This window comes from Pseudophryne corroboree, chromosome 10 (genome assembly GCF_028390025.1).
Source record: "Pseudophryne corroboree isolate aPseCor3 chromosome 10, aPseCor3.hap2, whole genome shotgun sequence".
In the NCBI taxonomy this organism is placed as follows: Eukaryota; Metazoa; Chordata; class Amphibia; order Anura; family Myobatrachidae; genus Pseudophryne; species Pseudophryne corroboree.
This window is the reverse complement of record NC_086453.1, coordinates 224,942,566-224,961,176: the sequence shown is the minus strand read 5'-3', so window position 1 is coordinate 224,961,176 and position 18,611 is coordinate 224,942,566. Positions and strand designations below refer to the sequence as shown.

The 18,611-nt window shown below is 43.8% G+C and overlaps 1 protein-coding gene across 10 annotated transcripts in view; it reads right to left on the bottom strand.

The window, feature by feature from the left end:
* Positions 1 to 18,611, bottom strand: part of RERE (arginine-glutamic acid dipeptide repeats) — a 719,262-nt gene that overhangs the window by 423,374 nt on the left and 277,277 nt on the right. For all 10 annotated transcript variants that reach the window (XM_063943111.1, XM_063943110.1, XM_063943109.1 and 7 more), the window contains one exon: positions 2,511 to 2,962. In XM_063943111.1, coding sequence (XP_063799181.1) covers positions 2,511 to 2,817 — 307 coding nt within the window. In that variant the 5' untranslated portion in view covers positions 2,818 to 2,962. The remainder of the gene's footprint in view (positions 1 to 2,510; positions 2,963 to 18,611) is intronic.

Genomic DNA, 18,611 nt, shown 5'->3' with positions numbered 1-18,611 from the left:
CCCCACCACAGCCCTGTGTGGAGTTTGTATATACTCCCCATACTTGCGTGGGATTCCCCAATGTTCTCCGGTTTCCTCCAGTACTCCAAAAATATGTACTGGTAGGTTCACTGACTCCCGACAACAACAAAACAATAATAACCCTAGTGTGTGTACATATGTTTAGGGCAGACTAGATGCGCCAAGTGGTTCTTATTTGCTGTCAAATTGTAGGTTTCTAAAATAGTTATATTAAGTGCACCAACATCTGTAAATGCTTTGCTTGATGAATTTAGATTTTTCAGATTTTACAAGAGGAGGAAATTGAGGATATATATAATATATATATATATATATATATATATATATATATATATATATATATATATATCTCCCAAAATAAGTGCAGGTAACTTAATTTGCTTTATTTTTCCATATTACACTGTGTGCTTCATTTGTTGAGCAGGGAACATCCCAACTTTTGCCAATGTCAATTAAGCTCGGCCATCATTAAGTGCCCAACATATCAAAGTAAATTCCTACAAAAATCACAAAACAGCGGTTTCTACATGATATTTATATTGGGGCAATTTACATGAGAAAGCTCTCCTGCATTAGGAAACTGCGCCAAATAGCTTAGATTAGACTCTTCCCTAACACCATACTTAGGGGGGTATTCAATTAGTGCTGTTTTGCGGCCAGTCGAAAAACTGCACTTTGACCATTTTTAGGTCGAATTTACATTCGACCTATTTAATGCCCATGCCGTTTTTTCAACTGGTTGAAAAATCTGGCACTGGCGAAAACCACGTGTATTGGCGAATTCGCCGCCAACACTCTTGTTTTGGCGAATTCGCAGGCATTTTCGGCCCAATTTTCGCTCATGCCGATTCGACAAAAAAAAAACAACAACTTGGAACTGCATGGGCGAAAATGGATTAAAAAATGGGCGAAAACGCCCACAATTGAACACCCTGTGTCGAATTACTGCGTTTTTTCGCCCGGTCGAAAAACCAGCACTTAATTGAATAACCCCCTTAGATGGTGTTATAACATTGTATGTCTATGGGCTACATCTTCGCTGGATCATACTTTTGTACTCACAGCTTGCCCATTTGTGGCCCTATGGCATTGCCTGCGAGAAGCTCAGCCACGTTCAAACCCTGAACTACAGTGATAAAAAACTTCTATCCTTTTCGCACCGAGCCTTGGACCCAGTAAATAGCTGGGTAAACACGGGTTGTGTGTAGGTGTGAAAGGGTTGATTTGGGTTAGACAAGCCAGTTCTGAGTGATACACTGCAGTGTGAAAGGGAACACGTATTACATCTAAAAAGTGCTCAATGGGGTCGATTCTATTCGGCAACTAATGAATAGCGCCGGGAATTAGCTCCCGACGCTATTCAATTCAGCAACTAGTTACGTCGGCGATGGCCCGTTCTCGCCAACAAAACAGGTTGAATTGTCGGGAGAACGGGCATTCTCCGACTTAACTCCCCGGCGCGAGGCTGATTCCCGACAGAATCAGCCTCGCGCCGGCCGCGAGGCAGCACTTTTGTCGGGTTTCTCTTCTCATCCCCCGGGGATGAGAGAAGAATTCCCGACAATTGCAGGTAATTAGTTGCTGAATTGAATAGCGTCGGGAGCTAATTCCCGACGCTATTCATTAGTTGCCGAATAGAATCGACCCCAATGAGCTCCATTTATCATAAATCTCTAAACACCTTTCAGACCACATAGATAAACTCAGATCGCGACCAGAATCCGGATCATATAATCTTGGTAGACCCACGACACAGACACACGGTTTTTACCAGGTCCTTGCCATAGTGTTAAAGGGGAGTAAACACGGATTGAAACGGTGTTCATTATTCCAGGTCTGATACGGGATAATGATTTTATTTTTTTACAATAATAAAAATAATCAATAGTCCCTCAAAAGCACTTCTCAAAACACTGTGGGGGAAGATTCAAATGTTTGAAAAGTCAGTTGGGAGTCTGTTTTTTCCTATCTAATACATAGGAAAAAACAGACACCCAACCAAGTTTTCAAACATTTGAATCTCCCCCTATGACTTGCAGGTTTAAAATCATTCATAAAAACCTTTGGGGAAAAAACCAAACATTCTGTTCTATGCAATAGAGCTACATTTTATTTTGTAGCATCGTTTCAATATATATTTAAAACACGTGCAATAATGTCAATATGGATAGACCAGTATTTAAGTTCAGAAGACTTAATAGGAGTCAAAGGCTTTTGCTCAACTTCAGCCACCCAGCTTCTTATCAAGTACCAGTTCCTCTTTCACTGATGCCAAAACGGCATTTGTAGTCTCTTCATCTAGCAAGTGGGCTTAAAACGTTTATTTTGAAATGCCTTCCCATCATTATGAATTGATCAACTGTGCTGCATTGAGGAATACTAATTCCTTCATATTCCTAAAGGTAAGATTCTCATTACAAAGTGTACATGCAACCAATAACGATCTCAATTCTCTCCTGAGAGCACGAGACAGTTTATTAACTCCTTACCTCCTGGCTTGTATACCACATCATCTTCAGTGACGAAAGATGTGATCTCCCCATTGTTGGCCCTTTCGTAACGGGACTTTTTCTTTGGCAGCTTTTTCTTGTTTTTCTTGGCAGCTTCTTCTGCCGTTATGCCACTATTGTCATTATCCTCATCCTCACTGTGATCACTCTCTGCGTAGTTTTTGGCACCGCCTTCCAGTGTACAGCTGCGCCGTGGTCGGGAATTCTCCCCATCGCGGGTCTTGTCTCGTTTTTCCCTTTCCCGATCTCGGTCCTTGTCTTTATCTTTCTCTTTGTCGGCCGTCATGATTCGCCACGTGCCTTCTTCTGTCCTCTCACGGCTGGGCCTCCGTGAAAGGTAGACAGTGAGCCTGGGCTTCAGTCTTCTGAATTTATCACGCAATTCCAGGAAAAATTGGACCACTCCAACAACCCCAGCGCTTCAAAGAGCTCTGCGAAAGAGAAAAAAAAATACTATGAACACATTGTGAACAGCTCCTTCCCATAGACTAACATACTATAGAGACAATCATCCAACGATACAAGTACTATATAATATTACATCATCATTGTTTTGTCCTTAGGGCGGTATCCTATTAGGCGCAGTAAAACATTGGGTGCAAAATTTTCAGTTTTTCCCGGTGTTTCACAAATTTTTTATTTTGTACAGGCTATCCTATCACCCATAAAAAAAAATGCATTTTCTCCTGAAAACACACAGGTTTAAGGATATCTCTATGTTTTCGTGAGAAACAGCCCTGTTTTCGGCTGAATACTAGGCTGTTTCTGGACATTTGGTTTCACCTGCCTGGGGCAGGTGAAACAAAATTCCTGATAAGCCGTGGCTCGCGCTGACTTATCGGGGCTAATAGGATAGCCTCTGGCGAGACCTTTAGCGGCTGTAATTTACCGCACCTAATAGGATACCGCCCTTAAACTCTAGGCCGTAACGAACGAGAAAAAGGATTATATCAATATGCAACATAAACAGATACAAAAGGAAGAGGAAACAAGACTTCATTACATACAGCTTCATGAGAACCAGATTTATGCTGACTTTACAAAGAAAGGTTATGCAACTAGGCTAGCAAACAATCAAACACATTTTAAAAACTGAATAATGGGGGTAAAACAATGGAAACAAACATAAGCAACAAACACTTTAGCTACAACGCATTTGGACCTGTATACAGACATCCGTACACAGTGATGCAAGTTTTCATTTTACAGTGAACCCATCATCTATGGACACTGAAGTCAGTCAGAGGAAGCAATCTCGTATTTCATCGAGTACAGTGGCATTACAGGCTGTAGGTTCACAAGTCATCAAAATGTAGACTTGTGTGTAGATAAATGGGTCCACTTATGTCAGTAATGACAGTGGGCATTAGGCTCACCATCCAGTGGCAACAAGAGGATGAAATAAACTGAACAGTGCCACTCTGTGGACAAATGGTTATTACCAGAAATACATAGATTTTTGCACGGCATTACAAGAAAACCCTTTCCATACATTTCTTTACTCAGAAAGAACATGCATACAGTTTACCAGACCAGTATTTTCCATTGAACAATGTATATGAAAGGAAGAGGGATTGTAAGATACGGTGCATGTAACACAGAGCTCTCAGTGCATTATAATAAGACAGCAGCCGCCACCTGTCCAGCACTACTGTATGCATGGATAATACAAGGACATGAGAAGCGTAATATTAAACGTTTACAGTGAAATGTCAATTTCCAGGTCAGCGTAACTGAGCCACAACACTAACAGCCCAAATCAGCTCACTATAAAGTAGACAATTTCAAGGTGATGGGAAATTTATTTTAATGTAAACTAAACACAGATCAGCAGCCAAACGCCATCCAGAGGCTTTTTCCTGGCTAAGAATCACAATGCAAACATTGGCGCTGATTAGCTCATTTCTAATATAAAACACAGCTTCCTCTCCTGCCTTCCTGTTGAAAGTCAATGAAGCTAAACAGACCTCACTTATCTTCCCTGGGAATCTAAGAAGTGTTCTGCTGCCTTTTTTTTTTTTTTTTTTTTGCAGCAGCAGCACCAGAGAGGAGCAGGGAGCTGAACAGCGGTGGTGTACACAGCAATGTATCCACCAGATCATGGATCTCCACAAATAGATCAGATTTCAGCCCCCTCCTTTCCAATCTTGGCTTATGCTTTCAAAATGATGAGAGCATCACACAGAGTGACATCCTGAACAATATGTCTATTTATATTTCTAATACCCCACACACTGGAGAAGTAGTCCCAGCAGAGCTGACGAGAGGAGCTCCAGGGGCTCTAATGGGAAAAGAGCACAATCGTGGAGCAGAGACAGGATCTAGTATTAAGCACCTTATTAGGATTAAACCTCTGTGATCCTAGAGGAAATGCTGTGTGAATTAATCCTTTATTGCTTTCACAGATTCATATCTCCACCAGTCCCTGAGCACTTTGTTCTTCCACAATGTCAGCTGATGGAGCCTGAACGCTGCACAGCGCCCGTGCTCCGCATTCCTTCCCATTGTCCTCACAGGGGAGATAAAATTGTTAACCACTGTCATCGGTACTGTGCGCCCTATAATGTGTCACATCTTCTGCTCGCCACAAAAAAAAAAAAAGGAAACCGAAGAGTCAAATAAGGGCGAGTCCTGCTACTACCCACTCATCCATACTTGCATACCAGTAAAACTTCTTCATTCAAGTCATTTCTATCTACAATAACCATACAACTGGGCGCGAGAATAAAGTGCGAAAATAATTAAATGTGTGAATAGCAGAGTTCCGTGCAGCTGGTGTGGAACTAGAAGTCCCAGCATGCCATACTGCACGCAACGCTCAAGACTAATCTAAGGCATTTGGTACAAAAGCAAATTACTTGCGGCATTAAACAATGGCTTTTTCTACCTGAACCGCGCGGACACAGAGTAACCATGCAGAAAGGTTACGTTACAGTGAGATACACTAAATCCAGGCATTGTATTGTGGCTGTGTGTCCAGTATTGCACACCTGCAGTCATAGCTATAAAGAGCATACAGCTACCCTGTCCAGAGTACTCTCCAGAATGAACACATAGCCAACTATAAGTGCCGTCTTTTTAAATAAAATCAAATGTTTCCTATTCCAATGTATCATTTGTATCTAATCACACACACACAATATTCCGTAGGTGGTGTGGTATTCAGCACATTCCTAAATCTGTCATCTCTTCTATGCAAGTTAATGCAGGAGAGCAAAGAGCAGAAATATGAATGCGGGTATATACTGTAGATCAGGCCGATTCAGCGCTGCTCAGTAAATGAATGGGTGGGCACATTACACAGACACCATGATGGCCCAGCGCTGGTTGTTTTAGTAGCAGGCACGTAGACATTTATTTCAGCTTGTTTTGCCATGACATTACACAAACTAGCATCTAGAACACTGTGTTGTCAGCGCAGGGATTACACAGTAGATAATAGAAATACAAAAGAAGAAGAAAAAAAAGGTTTCTGCAGATCCTGTTTTCGTTACAGTTACCATTAAAAAAAATATATATATATTTTAAGCACCAATACATGACGGCAAGCTGTGCCCAGTCTCATCACACAACACAGCTTACGTGTCAACAGCATCCATTTTAGAATCACAAAAGAGCACACGAATGAGGTTCACTAAACATGGTAACAGTATCATTCAACACACATTTCACCACTGCTCTAGAAACAGAGGAAGGCGGGGGATGGGATACTGACTTCAGGGCGGTGTTAAAGAGACAGATTTGGTCACTGAACCCACTGTGACATGACAAAAGTAAATCAATTTAGGCTTCCCTGAATGAGTCGTATCAAGCTCTGCTGTTTTGGGCCGGCATCCATCCAAAAAAGCGCCTGGCTTTGGGATTTGAGTATCGCTCTCTCTCCATCTGCACAACGTCTCAGTATAAAGTGTTCCAGATACAGATCAGGCTGCACATCAAGAACTCTCCCTCCCTCTTCAGCCCCCAACATTTTATCTTGCAGGATGAACAAGGATATAGGGAGAGTAAGGGTGTTTGGTTCTGGATTGCATTGCTGTCTTAGTCCAGTGTGTTAAAACAATGGCCACAAAAGGTATTAGGAGATATTTTCCAAGCAAAACACAGTGCTAAGCTTTTCTCTGCACCTTCAGACACCACAGGGAGAAGCATATGTAAAACCTAAACCAGCTGGATTGTGGAGAGATCTGCAAAAGAATACATCAGGCTGACTATGAGAGCAGGGGGAAAACCAAGTCAGAATATAAAACATACAACTGATATTCCACCTCAATCAGCCATGCTGTGAGAACTAATAATAATGTTCAAGTACTCCCATTACTTGCAGCCCACACAGCACTGAGTAGAGGAGAATTGGGCATTTAAATATTCTTCCTTCCTAAAACACTGTAAACGAGAAGCAGTGTGCATCGGAAAGCGAAGGTTACTGAACAGAGTAAAGAGATTTGTTTCAGAGAACCCACGCGGAGAGCATTCCTACTACCTGGCACCTTCTGACACCATCAGTGTACACTAGATATTCAACATAAATAATACCAACCAAACAGGATTCTATCTGCCTGGCTAAATCCAGTGCTGTGCCCCTGCCATCCCGCCCTCTTACCTAATGGGATTTACTAACGGTGGTGCTGCTTCAGTGCACCTGTGTCTTTCCTATGTATGTGCCTAGCAGCAGGATCATTGGAATTGCCGGACGGTACTGCAAGCTTAAACTGACTCAAGGAAACGTTGAATTAGCTTGGCATCTGTGATGCCAAAAGAATAAGCATCATATTATCCCTCTCACCCATATGGCGCTAGAGGGGAAACAAGAAAGCTCTCAAACTGTAAAATGCAAAATCCCTAATCTGGGCTAGGTAAGATATACATCAAATAATTAAGCAAAAGCTTCAAGAACGGATAATGACTTACACACAGGATATTTCTAAGGATGTTATTAGCTATTCCAGCCTCTGAAACGCTGCACTGACTGAAAAATAAATCCAGCATTTGTACGTTACCAGGGACCTACCTAATACATCAACTACATATTTCAAAGGTTCTGTGGCCCTAAGGGTTGGGTATGTTATGCCCGCCGCCGGGATCCCAGCAGTCAGTATACAGACACCGGGATCCCGGCAGCAGAACGCAGGCGGGGGGAGTGGGAATAGACCCTGTGGGTCGGCATTCCAACTGCCAGCATTTTTAGCATAAGCAATCCCGGCGTCGGCATGCTGAGCGCCGGTAACACAACTGCATCCCATAAGAAGTAACCACAACCTTGTTACAAGGGACTAGTGTGGCATTTTCTGTGTATACACATTTTCTAATCCAATCTATCAGACTGCGCAATAAAACATGCCTTAGGCCTCCGTTCCCTCAGAATTAGGCTGCTGTCTCATTAATACGGTTTAATCCCACATAATGGTTGTCTCCACTGTGTGTAGTTGATACACATTAAATATGGCATTAGCCTAAAGCTGTGGATCGCAACCTCAGTCCTCAAGGTACACTATCAGCCCAGGTATTAGTGATACCTATGTTTGGGCACAGATGGTTAAATCAAAACAACTGAATTATTAATAAAGCCACCTGTACTCAAGTATGGCTCTCTTTAAAAACTGGGCTGTCATACCCCTTTCAGACCACCAGCTTTTATCCTGTGTTGCTGTGCGGTCTGAAAGGGCCCAGAGGTAGTATCCCAGGTCACTGTGCAGTGTGAACGGGTTGACTGGTCGGTGCGAACAGTTTCCCGTTCACAATGCATGGACGAGTGGCGTTTGGAGATCATCTGATCTCCAAGCACCGCCTCCACACGTGTCACTGCTGACCTTATCAAATCAGCAATATTCCGGGCTGGGGGCACCTGTGTGAAAGGGGCATCAGTGGGTCTCTCCCGGGATGCGACCTGTTATATGTGGTCTGAAAGGGGTATCCGTGTGCCTTGTGGTCTGTGGTTGGGAATCCCTGTCCTAAAGGATCCAGACAACTTGAGTGCTTTTACTAAGGCATTAATCCACTTCTCCTTGGCTACGGTGCTCTGAAGCAATGCTTGTACAGATACATTTTGCAGGGCCTCCTTAAATATAACACTGGGAGAACAGCTATCTAGCTCAATCCTGAGAAAGGAAAATCTGTCACTTCAGCTGCCTTTTACATTGTGGGAACTCCAAGCTCAGCAAAGTCTCGGAAGAAAGACGAAAATATTGTACTGCTTGGGGAAATTTGTGTTCATCGCTTTCACTGGGAAGCTATCGGTAGTAACCTTACAAGGTGATTAAACACATTTCATTTCAAAGACTGGTAAACCTCTCAAGCGTCTGACAAGACAACTATATAGTTAATGTATGCATTCTAAAGGTCTGCTAGATCTATTCTGTCGGTCCCTGAGACCAGCTCCTTGGTTTTGGGTCAAGAATCCTTGCCCTAGGCAATGGCACGAAAACATTAGGTCTGAATACAGTGGGAAATTAACCGGCTGTGTGTCTTCAAAAATCCGGATTTCTAAAAGGCATGCAAAATAAAAATAAAAAACTGGTTGTAACATTACTTAATTTCTATAGACTAGACCATCAAAAAATGTTTGGGTAGTAGCAGTGGTGTTACGGGGGGTGGGGGTTCGCCTGTATGTTTCACAGCTTTGTTGCATTTGTAGTCTTTGAGTACCTGACCTTGGCCCCAAAGCTATCAAACCCAACCTCCAATCACTCACACCACCATACTCCGCTGCAAAGAATAAACAGATGTGAACTTCTGTGTAACACTTTAACAAACATGAATATAAGGGGGGGGAGGGTCAGATAAAACCTATAACAATAATGTTAATGTATAGAGCTGTCCCTTAATATTTACAGAGAACAGATACAAAGTGAAAAACCCATCAATCGAAGTATGCCTAACCTCAGCATTTAATGAGCTTTCATATTACTTGTAACACATGAGTAGTCTGAGCTAACTGACCCCTGCTACATTATATGTACAGTACAAGAAATTTAAATGCATCTGTACTGACAGGCGCATTTGTTGTTGTTTTACTTTACTCTTATGGGCCAGTTGTAGGGGACACTGTGCACTAATTGGGGTTTCCGGTCACTGTACGGAGAAAATTACACCAAACCCCCTACATAAACTCATTTTGACCTTTTGACCTGTCGACCTACACCATGTCGACCTAGAGACCCTATCAACCTAGTTACTGTCGACCTTGCATACCACACCCATTTTTATGCGAGGGTGAGTGATATCAGTATTCAAATATGCTTCATTTCAAGGACAAGATTTTTATTATTATTTTTTGCAACAATGAAGCAAGGACCCAGTAATTTCCAGCTGTTACAATTACCTACAGTTTTAGAAATGCCAAATATCTGTACGTATCACAGAAACAGAGGTATCTAAATACTCTGCAGATATAGTCTAAAAATTGCAGACTTCACAGCGCTCATTCCGATAGTCCAGCTGTATTTTAATATAAATACTGTATGATCTACTTACTGCTTGTCCCACTGCCCACACCTCGTTTAATACAGTAGTGTGAAGAACATGGTCAAATTAAAATTTTAACAGCACCCAGAATATTTTACCCCTTGTTGCCATATATTTACCACTAACACCCAGAAACAAGACATTAAAAACCATTACAGGGCTTAAACCTCTGGCTTCTCAGAACAGTAAACGGGATTTTCAAACACCAGAGGATGACGTGCTCGTGTCTGGGAACAGGAAAAAGAATGAACCAAAAGATTTAGGTTTATTTACGAAGCATTGGGCAGTAAAACCCAGCACTACTGATCATGTTTATGCCCAATATTTAAAAAGGCAATGCTAGTAAAAAGCATTGTCCTTCTAAAATATTGGGCTGACTATTTGTGAGCAAACCACCAAGGAATAGATTTATTAACCAGTGTTTTGTCAAAACCTCCATCCGGCAATAGAAGTAAAAGCTAAACCAGGCTACAGACAGCACTTACAGACTGATCAGCTTTCAGGAAAAACGTCATTTAGTAAATCTACCTCCCAGCGTACCGAATAGACTTTCACCATACTCAGGCTGCTGATAAACTAAATTGACTTGCAATATGTATGCAAGTATCCTGGAGCACAAACGCAACATGCCCAAGGAGAGGGCAGCGGGATATGACAGTGCAGGCGGAACACCCTGTTTCCCTGTCACTTGATCTATGCACCTGGAAATCATTAGTGAATGACAGTACCCCAGTCACATCTGCTGTGTGCATTAATGCCTAGCAAAGAAATTTATATGCTCACACTGGCTCACTTATCCAGATAACATCAAAGCACAAAGACAAAACTCCTGCAACAAGTCAGGATAGAAAACAAACACACCGACACCAGTGTATGTGGAGGGGAGGTCATCTTTCTTGTTTTAACTGCCCAGAATACATACATTTTTTAACGTTATCTATATCGGTTAAGAGTTCCATGTTCTTTATAAAAACAGCTGTTATGTTGGAGAATGCTGGTACTTGCGCCTTAAACCAGGTGTTAAGTCAAAGAATTACTGTTTTTTGTGACTAAAGTGCTACACCGCGATGCTGTTTGCACCGTGCTAAGGCACAAAACAGCATCACAACACTAGTTTTGTCAGATGTCTGCTCACACCCCAGGAGGGGAGCAAGCTGAAATCCTGTAATATAATTTAACAGCACGCTGAATTGAATACTCTGGGTCCTTCTTCCAGTGGCCATTAACAGCTGAATACTCTGGGTCCTTCTTACAGTGGCCATTAACAGCTGAATACTCTGGGTCCTTCTTCCAGTGGCCATTAACAGCTGAATACTCTGGGTCCTTCTTCCAGTGGCCATTAACAGCTGAATACTCTGGGTCCTTCTTCCAGTGGCCATTAACAGCTGAATACTCTGGGTCCTTCTTCCAGTGGCTATTAACATCTGAATACTCTGGGTCCTTCTTCCAGTGGCCATTAACAGCTGAATACTCTGGGTCCTTCTTCCAGTGGCCATTAACAGCTGAATACTCTGGGTCCTTCTTCCAGTGGCCATTAACAGCTGAATACTCTGGGTCCTTCTTCCAGTGGCCATTAACAGCTGAAAACTCTGGGTCCTTCTTCCAGTGGCTATTAACTGCGCGCTGAATTGAATCAATCTCCATATATAATAGCGATATCAAGAGCATGCACTTCTTGCATAAAGCAGGTTTCTCTTGTGGAGTCAGTGCGCAGAGGAAACAAAAACCACAAAATGATATTGTTGTGCCAGGTACTCAGGGCATTTAGAAAGAAACAGGAGCTGCACAGTAATCAAAAAATGAATGACAATAGCAAAAGTCACAGCCAGGGTAAATGTTCTAACTTTTCATATAGAAGGACAGCCTTATCACTTTGTCATCATTCATCGAACAAAAACAACATGTGGTGCCAACCATTTTCTGTCTCTATTGGCCTAGAAGTACTGTGTGCTCCAGCGGCTATTCACGTCCCGAAAAGAGCAGCAACTGAATTGCTGTTAGGCGCCCAATAGAAATAGCCGTGGGCTCTGAGATGTGACATTCCGGAACAGCACATTGTGTCCTCCATGCAGATTTCTTCCCTATACATTGTGCGACAAACTTCATGAAGAATAAATCAGGCGATGCCTGGCTGCGCACATATCGGTCATTTACGGCAGTGCAGACATCGCAAGTTTTCCTTTCTTTGGGAGCGAGGGAAGATTAGGATACCAGCAGTCACTAGGGGCCGATTCAATTGTTTTGGGGGTTAAAAATCCCGTCTAAATGGGACTGTTTAGATGCCCAAACAACTCAATATTTGGGCGCCTATGTACAGCATGAATGACGTGCCCAAACAGACAGGGTTAAGACGCGTAAAACAGCTAAACCCGTCTAAAGTCCTGCTCTGAGCATGGTGCAGACTTTACACACATTTCTTCTCGCACCTAAGGAGAAGAAATGTCAGCATCTAAACGAAGCAACAATTGAATTGCTCAGTTTGTCACCCCGAAGTTGTAGCCTCTGAGTAAAGCAATAGAATTTTAATTTTTTAATTTTGTGCAATTTTAGAATGCAACATGCATCCTTCGAAAAGAATTTAATTCGACATAATGAGGGTGATTAAATTGTTTTTTGGGCACCCATCAGAGCAATTCAATCTTTGCTTTGATCAGGCGCCTATTACTTTTTAAGCACCCAAATACACTGTTTAGCCGCAAATAGCGGTTAAACCTATCTAAAGTACTGGTTAGTGTGCGATTAAACCACAGACTTTTCACACATTTCTTCTCACTGCCTCAGGAGACAGCATTATGAAATGTCTCTACTAATGGGCTCCCAATCGGAGCAACAATTGCTCCATTCTGCTCCCCACAGGGGAGGGGGGGGGGGGGGGGGAGATATTAAACCACCTTGAATGTGTTCTTAGGGTGAATTCAATAGCTTTTTTGGGAGGACGCACTAATCAAGGGGCGCCCAAATGAGCATGTCGCATGCGCCCATTAATTATCACGCTTAGTGCCTACCACCTCTCCCCTCTCTGATTAGTTCTTTACATTCCTGCCGCCCAGATTTTGCACGTCCTGCTCCCTATCTAGGGAATTCTCTACCTCTCCCCATCGAAACATTCCACCTCTCTAAAAAGCTCTCAAGACACTTCATCAAACCCAGCCATCTCTCATCCTAAATCTCTATTTCATGCTCACTATCTACCCCATCTGCGTCACCCTCAGGTATGCCGGTCCCAGGTAATTTGAGGGGGCGTGGCAAATGCAGAGAGGTGTGGCCAACCCTCCTTTAAAAACAAAGTTTATGTACTGCCACTGAACAGGGAGGGACAGGCGGGTGGGCCGGGTTAGCAGCAAAACAGGGGGGGGTGAGCAGCAGTGGTCTAAATCACTGGGTTTTTTTGTTTTGCTCATTCGTTTATGTACTTTGTTAGGCGCTGCAGAACCATTGTCGCCCCATATAAATAAAGGATAATAATCTGCAGATGTTAAGACACAAAAATTTACTGCATATCTGAAACAGAGAAAGGGCTCGCAATGAACACTAAAGACACGTTATTAGTAGATGCTTCAAGTGACTGTGCAATCCTAATCTGAAGATTCCCCGCAAAGGGGAGATTAGAATAACCCAAAATACATACACCCTAAACCAGATTCCACTGCTTTAAGAGACATGAGCCCCCAAGCAGGTCACTGCCTCAGACACTAAGAGGGAACTCAATACATAGGAGTAAATTTACTAGGATGGGAGTTCTATTTAACATGGGATGTTGCCCATAGCAACCAATCAGATTCTAGGTATTATATTCTAGAAGGTGCTAGATAAAAGTAGAATCTGATTGGTTGCTATTGGCAACATCCCATTTTACACAGAACTCCTTAGTAAATTCAGGGTTGGGAAAATAAACAGCTTTTTTGTTTAAACCTTTTTTTGTTTAAACCAATTTTTTTTTTTTTTTTTTTTTTGCATTAACGTTTTAATGGAAAAAAAATCCTGTTTGTTATAATACTGTGAAACATTGCTATGTATTAGAAACTTTGATCAACCGTGTTTTAATGCTTTCTAACATTAACAATCCAAAGTTATTAGGCTTTGATATGATTTATTTCAAATCTTTCAATAATAAGAAAGTTAGACTAAATATAATTAAAACATGCAAAAATAAGATTTTACTTACCGATAAATCTATTTCTCGTAGTCCGTAGTGGATGCTGGGACTCCGTAAGGACCATGGGGAATAGCGGCTCCGCAGGAGACAGGGCACAAGAATAAAAGCTTTAGGATCAGGTGGTGTGCACTGGCTCCTCCCCCTATGACCCTCCTCCAAGCCTCAGTTAGGATACTGTGCCCGGACGAGCGTACATAATAAGGAAGGATATTGAATCCCGGGTAAGACTCATACCAGCCACACCAATCACACCGTACAACTAGTGATCTGAACAAAGTTAACAGTATGATAAAACGAAAGGGAGCCTCTGAAAAGATGACACAACAATAATAACCCGAATTTTTGTAACAATAACTATATACAAGTATTGCAGACAATCCGCACTTGGGATGGGCGCCCAGCATCCACTACGGACTACGAGAAATAGATTTATCGGTAAGTAAAATCTTATTTTCTCTGATGTCCTAGTGGATGCTGGGACTCCGTAAGGACCATGGGGATTATACCAAAGCTCCCAAACGGGCGGGAGAGTGCGGATGACTCTGCAGCACCGAATGAGAGAACTCCAGGTCCTCCTCAGCCAGGGTATCAAATTTGTAGAATTTAGCAAACGTGTTTGCCCCTGACCAAGTAGCTGCTCGGCAAAGTTGTAAAGCCGAGACCCCTCAGGCAGCCGCCCAAGATGAGCCCACTTTCCTTGTGGAATGGGCTTTTACCGATTTTGGCTGTGGCAGGCCTGCCACAGAATGTGCAAGCTGAATTGTACTACAAATCCAACGAGCAATCGTCTGCTTAGAAGCAGGAGCACCCAGTTTGTTGGGTGCATACAGGATAAACAGCGAGTCAGATTTTCTGACTCCAGCCGTCCTGGAAACATATATTTTCAGGGCCCTGACAACGTCAAGCAACTTAGAGTCCTCCAAGTACCTAGTAGCCGCAGGTACCACAATAGGTTGGTTCATGTGAAATGCAGAAACCACCTTAGGTAGAAATTGAGGACGAGTCCTTAATTCTGCCCTGTCAGAATGAAAAATTAAGTAAGGGCTTTTATATGATAAAGCCGCCAATTCTGACACACGCCTGGCTGAAGCCAGGGCTAACAGCATCGTCACCTTCCATGTGAGATATTTCAAGTCCACAGTGGTGAGTGGTTCAAACCAATGTGACTTTAGGAAACTCAACACAACATTGAGATCCCAAGGTGCCACTGGAGGCACAAAAGGAGGCTGTATATGCAGTACCCCTTTTACAAATGTCTGAACTTCAGGCACTGAAGCCAGTTCTTTCTGGAAGAAAATCGACAGGGCCGAAATTTGAACCTTAATGGACCCTAATTTTAGGCCCATAGATAGTCCTGTTTGCAGGAAATGGAGGAAACGACCCAGTTGAAATTCCTCTGTAGGGGCCTTCTTGGCCTCACACCACGCAACATATTTTCGCCAAATGCGGTGATAATGTTTTGCGGTTACGTCCTTCCTGGCCTTGACCAGGGTAGGGATGACTTCATCTGGAATGCCTTTTTCCTTCAGGATCCAGCGTTCAACCGCCATGCCGTCAAACGCAGCCGCGGTAAGTCTTGGAACAGACAAGGCCCCTGCTGGAGCAGGTCCTTTCTTAGAGGTAGAGGCCACGGGTCTCCCGTGAGCATCTCTTGAAGTTCCGGGTACCAAGTCCTTCTTGGCCAATCCGGAACCACGAGTATAGTTCTTACTCCTCTCCTTCTTATGATTCTCAGTACTTTAGGTATGAGAGGCAGAGGAGGGAACACATACACTGACTGGTACACCCACGGTGTTACCAGAGCGTCCACAGCTATTGCCTGAGGGTCCCTTGACCTGGCGCAATACCTGTCTAGTTTTTTGTTTAGACGGGACGCCATCATGAACACTGCTGACAGTGCTATCACATGATTTTCCGCCCAGCGAAGAATCCTTGCAGCTTCTGCCATTGCCCTCCTGCTTCTCGTGCCGCCCTGTCTGTTTACGTGGGCGACTGACGTGATGTTGTCCGATTGGATCAATACCGCCTGACCCTGAAGCAGGGGTTTCGCTTGACTTAGGGCATTGTAAATGGCCCTTAGTTCCAGAATGTTTATATGAAGAGATGTTTCCATGCTTGACCACAAGCCCTGGAAATTTCTTCCCTGTGTGACTGCTCCCCAGCCTCTCAGGCTGGCATCCGTGGTCACCAGGATCCAATCCTGAATGCCAAATCTGCGGCCCTCTAGTAGATGAGCACTCTGCAGCCACCACAGAAGAGACACCCTTGTCCTTGGCGACAGGGTTATCCGCTGATGCATCTGAAGATGCGATCCGGACCATTTGTCCAGTAGATCCCACTGAAACGTTCTTGCATGGAATCTTCCGAATGGAATCGCTTCGTAAGAAGCCACCATTTTTCCCAGGACCCTCGTGCACTGATGCACTGACACCTGGCCTGGTTTTAGGAGGTTCCTGACTAGCTCGGATAACTCCCTGGCCTTCTCCTCCGGGAGAAACACCTTCTTCTGGACTGTGTCCAGAATCATTCCTAGGAACAGTAGACGTGTCGTTGGAATCAGCTGCGATTTTGGAATATTTAGGATCCACCCGTGCTGACGTAACACTACCTGAGATAGTGCTACTCCGACTTCTAACTGTTCCCTGGACCTTGCCCTTATCAGGAGATCGTCCAAGTAAGGGATAATTAAGATGCCTTTTCTTCGAAGAAGAATCATCATTTCGGCCATTACCTTGGTAAAGACCCGAGGTGCCGTGGACAACCCAAACGGCAGCGTCTGAAACTGATAGACAGTTTTGTACTACAAACCTGAGGTACCCTTGGTGAGAAGGGTAGATTGGGACGTGGAGATAAGCATCTTTGATGTCCAGAGACACCATATAGTCCCCTTCTTCCAGGTTCGCTATCACTGCTCTGAGTGACTCCATCTTGAATTTGAACCTTTTTATGTAAGTGTTCAAGGATTTCAGATTTAAAATTGGTCTCACCGAGCCGTCCGGCTTCGGTACCACAAACAGCGTGGAATAATACCCCTTTCCTTGTTGTAGGAGGGGTACCTTGATTATCACCTGCTGGGAATACAGCTTGTGAATGGCTTCCAAAACTGCCTCCCTGTCGGAGGGAGACTTTGGTAGAGCAGCCTTCAGGAACCGGCGAGGGGGAAACGCCTCGAATTCCAGTTTGTACCCCTGCGATACTACCTGTAGAATCCAGGGGTCCACTTGCGAGTGAGCCCACTGCGCGTTGAAATTCTTGAGACGGGCCCCCACCGTCTCTGAGTCTGCTTGTAAAGCCCCAGCGTCATGCTGAAGACTTGGCAGAAGCAGGGGAGGGCTTCTGCTCCTGGGAAGCGGCTGCATGGTGCAGTCTTTTTCCTCTTCCTCTGCCCCGGGGCAGAAATGAGTGGCCTTTTGCTCGCTTGTACTTATGGGAACGAAAGGACTGAGTTTGAAAAGACGGTGTCTTTTTCTGCTGATGTGAGGTGACCTGGGGTAAAAAGGTGGACTTTCCAGCCGTTGCCGTGGCCACCAGGTCCGATAGACCAGCCCCAAATAACTCCTCCCCTTTATACGGCAATACTTCCATATGTCGTTTGGAATCCGCATCCCCTGACCACTGTCGCGTCCATAATGCTCTTCTGGCAGAAATGGACATAGCACTTACTCTTGATGCCAGGGTGCAAATATCCCTCTGTGCATCACGCATATATAGTAATGCATCCTTCAAATGCTCTATAGTTAACAATATATTGTCCCTGTCCAGGGTATCAATATTTTCAGTCAGGGAATCCGACCACGCGACTCCAGCACTGCACATCCAGGCTGAAGCGATAGCTGGTCGCAGTATAACACCAGTATGTGTGTATATACTTTTTAGGATATTTTCCAGCCTTCTATCAGCTGGTTCTTTGAGGGTGGCCGTATCAGGAGACGGTAACGCTACTTGTTTAGATAAACGTGTGAGCGCTTTATCTACCCTAGGGGGTGTTTCCCAACGCGCCCTAACCTCTGGCGGGAAAGGGTATAGTGCCAATAATTTATTAGAAATTAGCAGTTTTTTGTCGGGGGAAACCCACGCTTTATCACACACCTCATTTAATTCATCTGACTCAGGAAAAACTATTGGTAGTTTTTTCACACCCCACATAATACCCTTCTTTGTGGTACTTGTAGTGTCAGAAATGTTCAATGCCTCCTTCATTGCCGTGATCATGTAACGTGTGGCCCTACTGGACATTACGTTTGTCTCCTCACCGTCGACACTAGACTCAGTATCTGTGTCTGGGTCTGTGTCGACCCACTGAGGTAACGGGCGTTTTAGGGCCCCTGACGGTGTCTGAGACGCCTGGACAGGCACTAATTGATTTGCCGGCTGTCTCATGTCGTCAACAGTTTTTTCAAAGTGCTGACATTGTCACGTAATTCTTTAAATACGATCATCCAGTCAGGTGTCAACTACCTAGG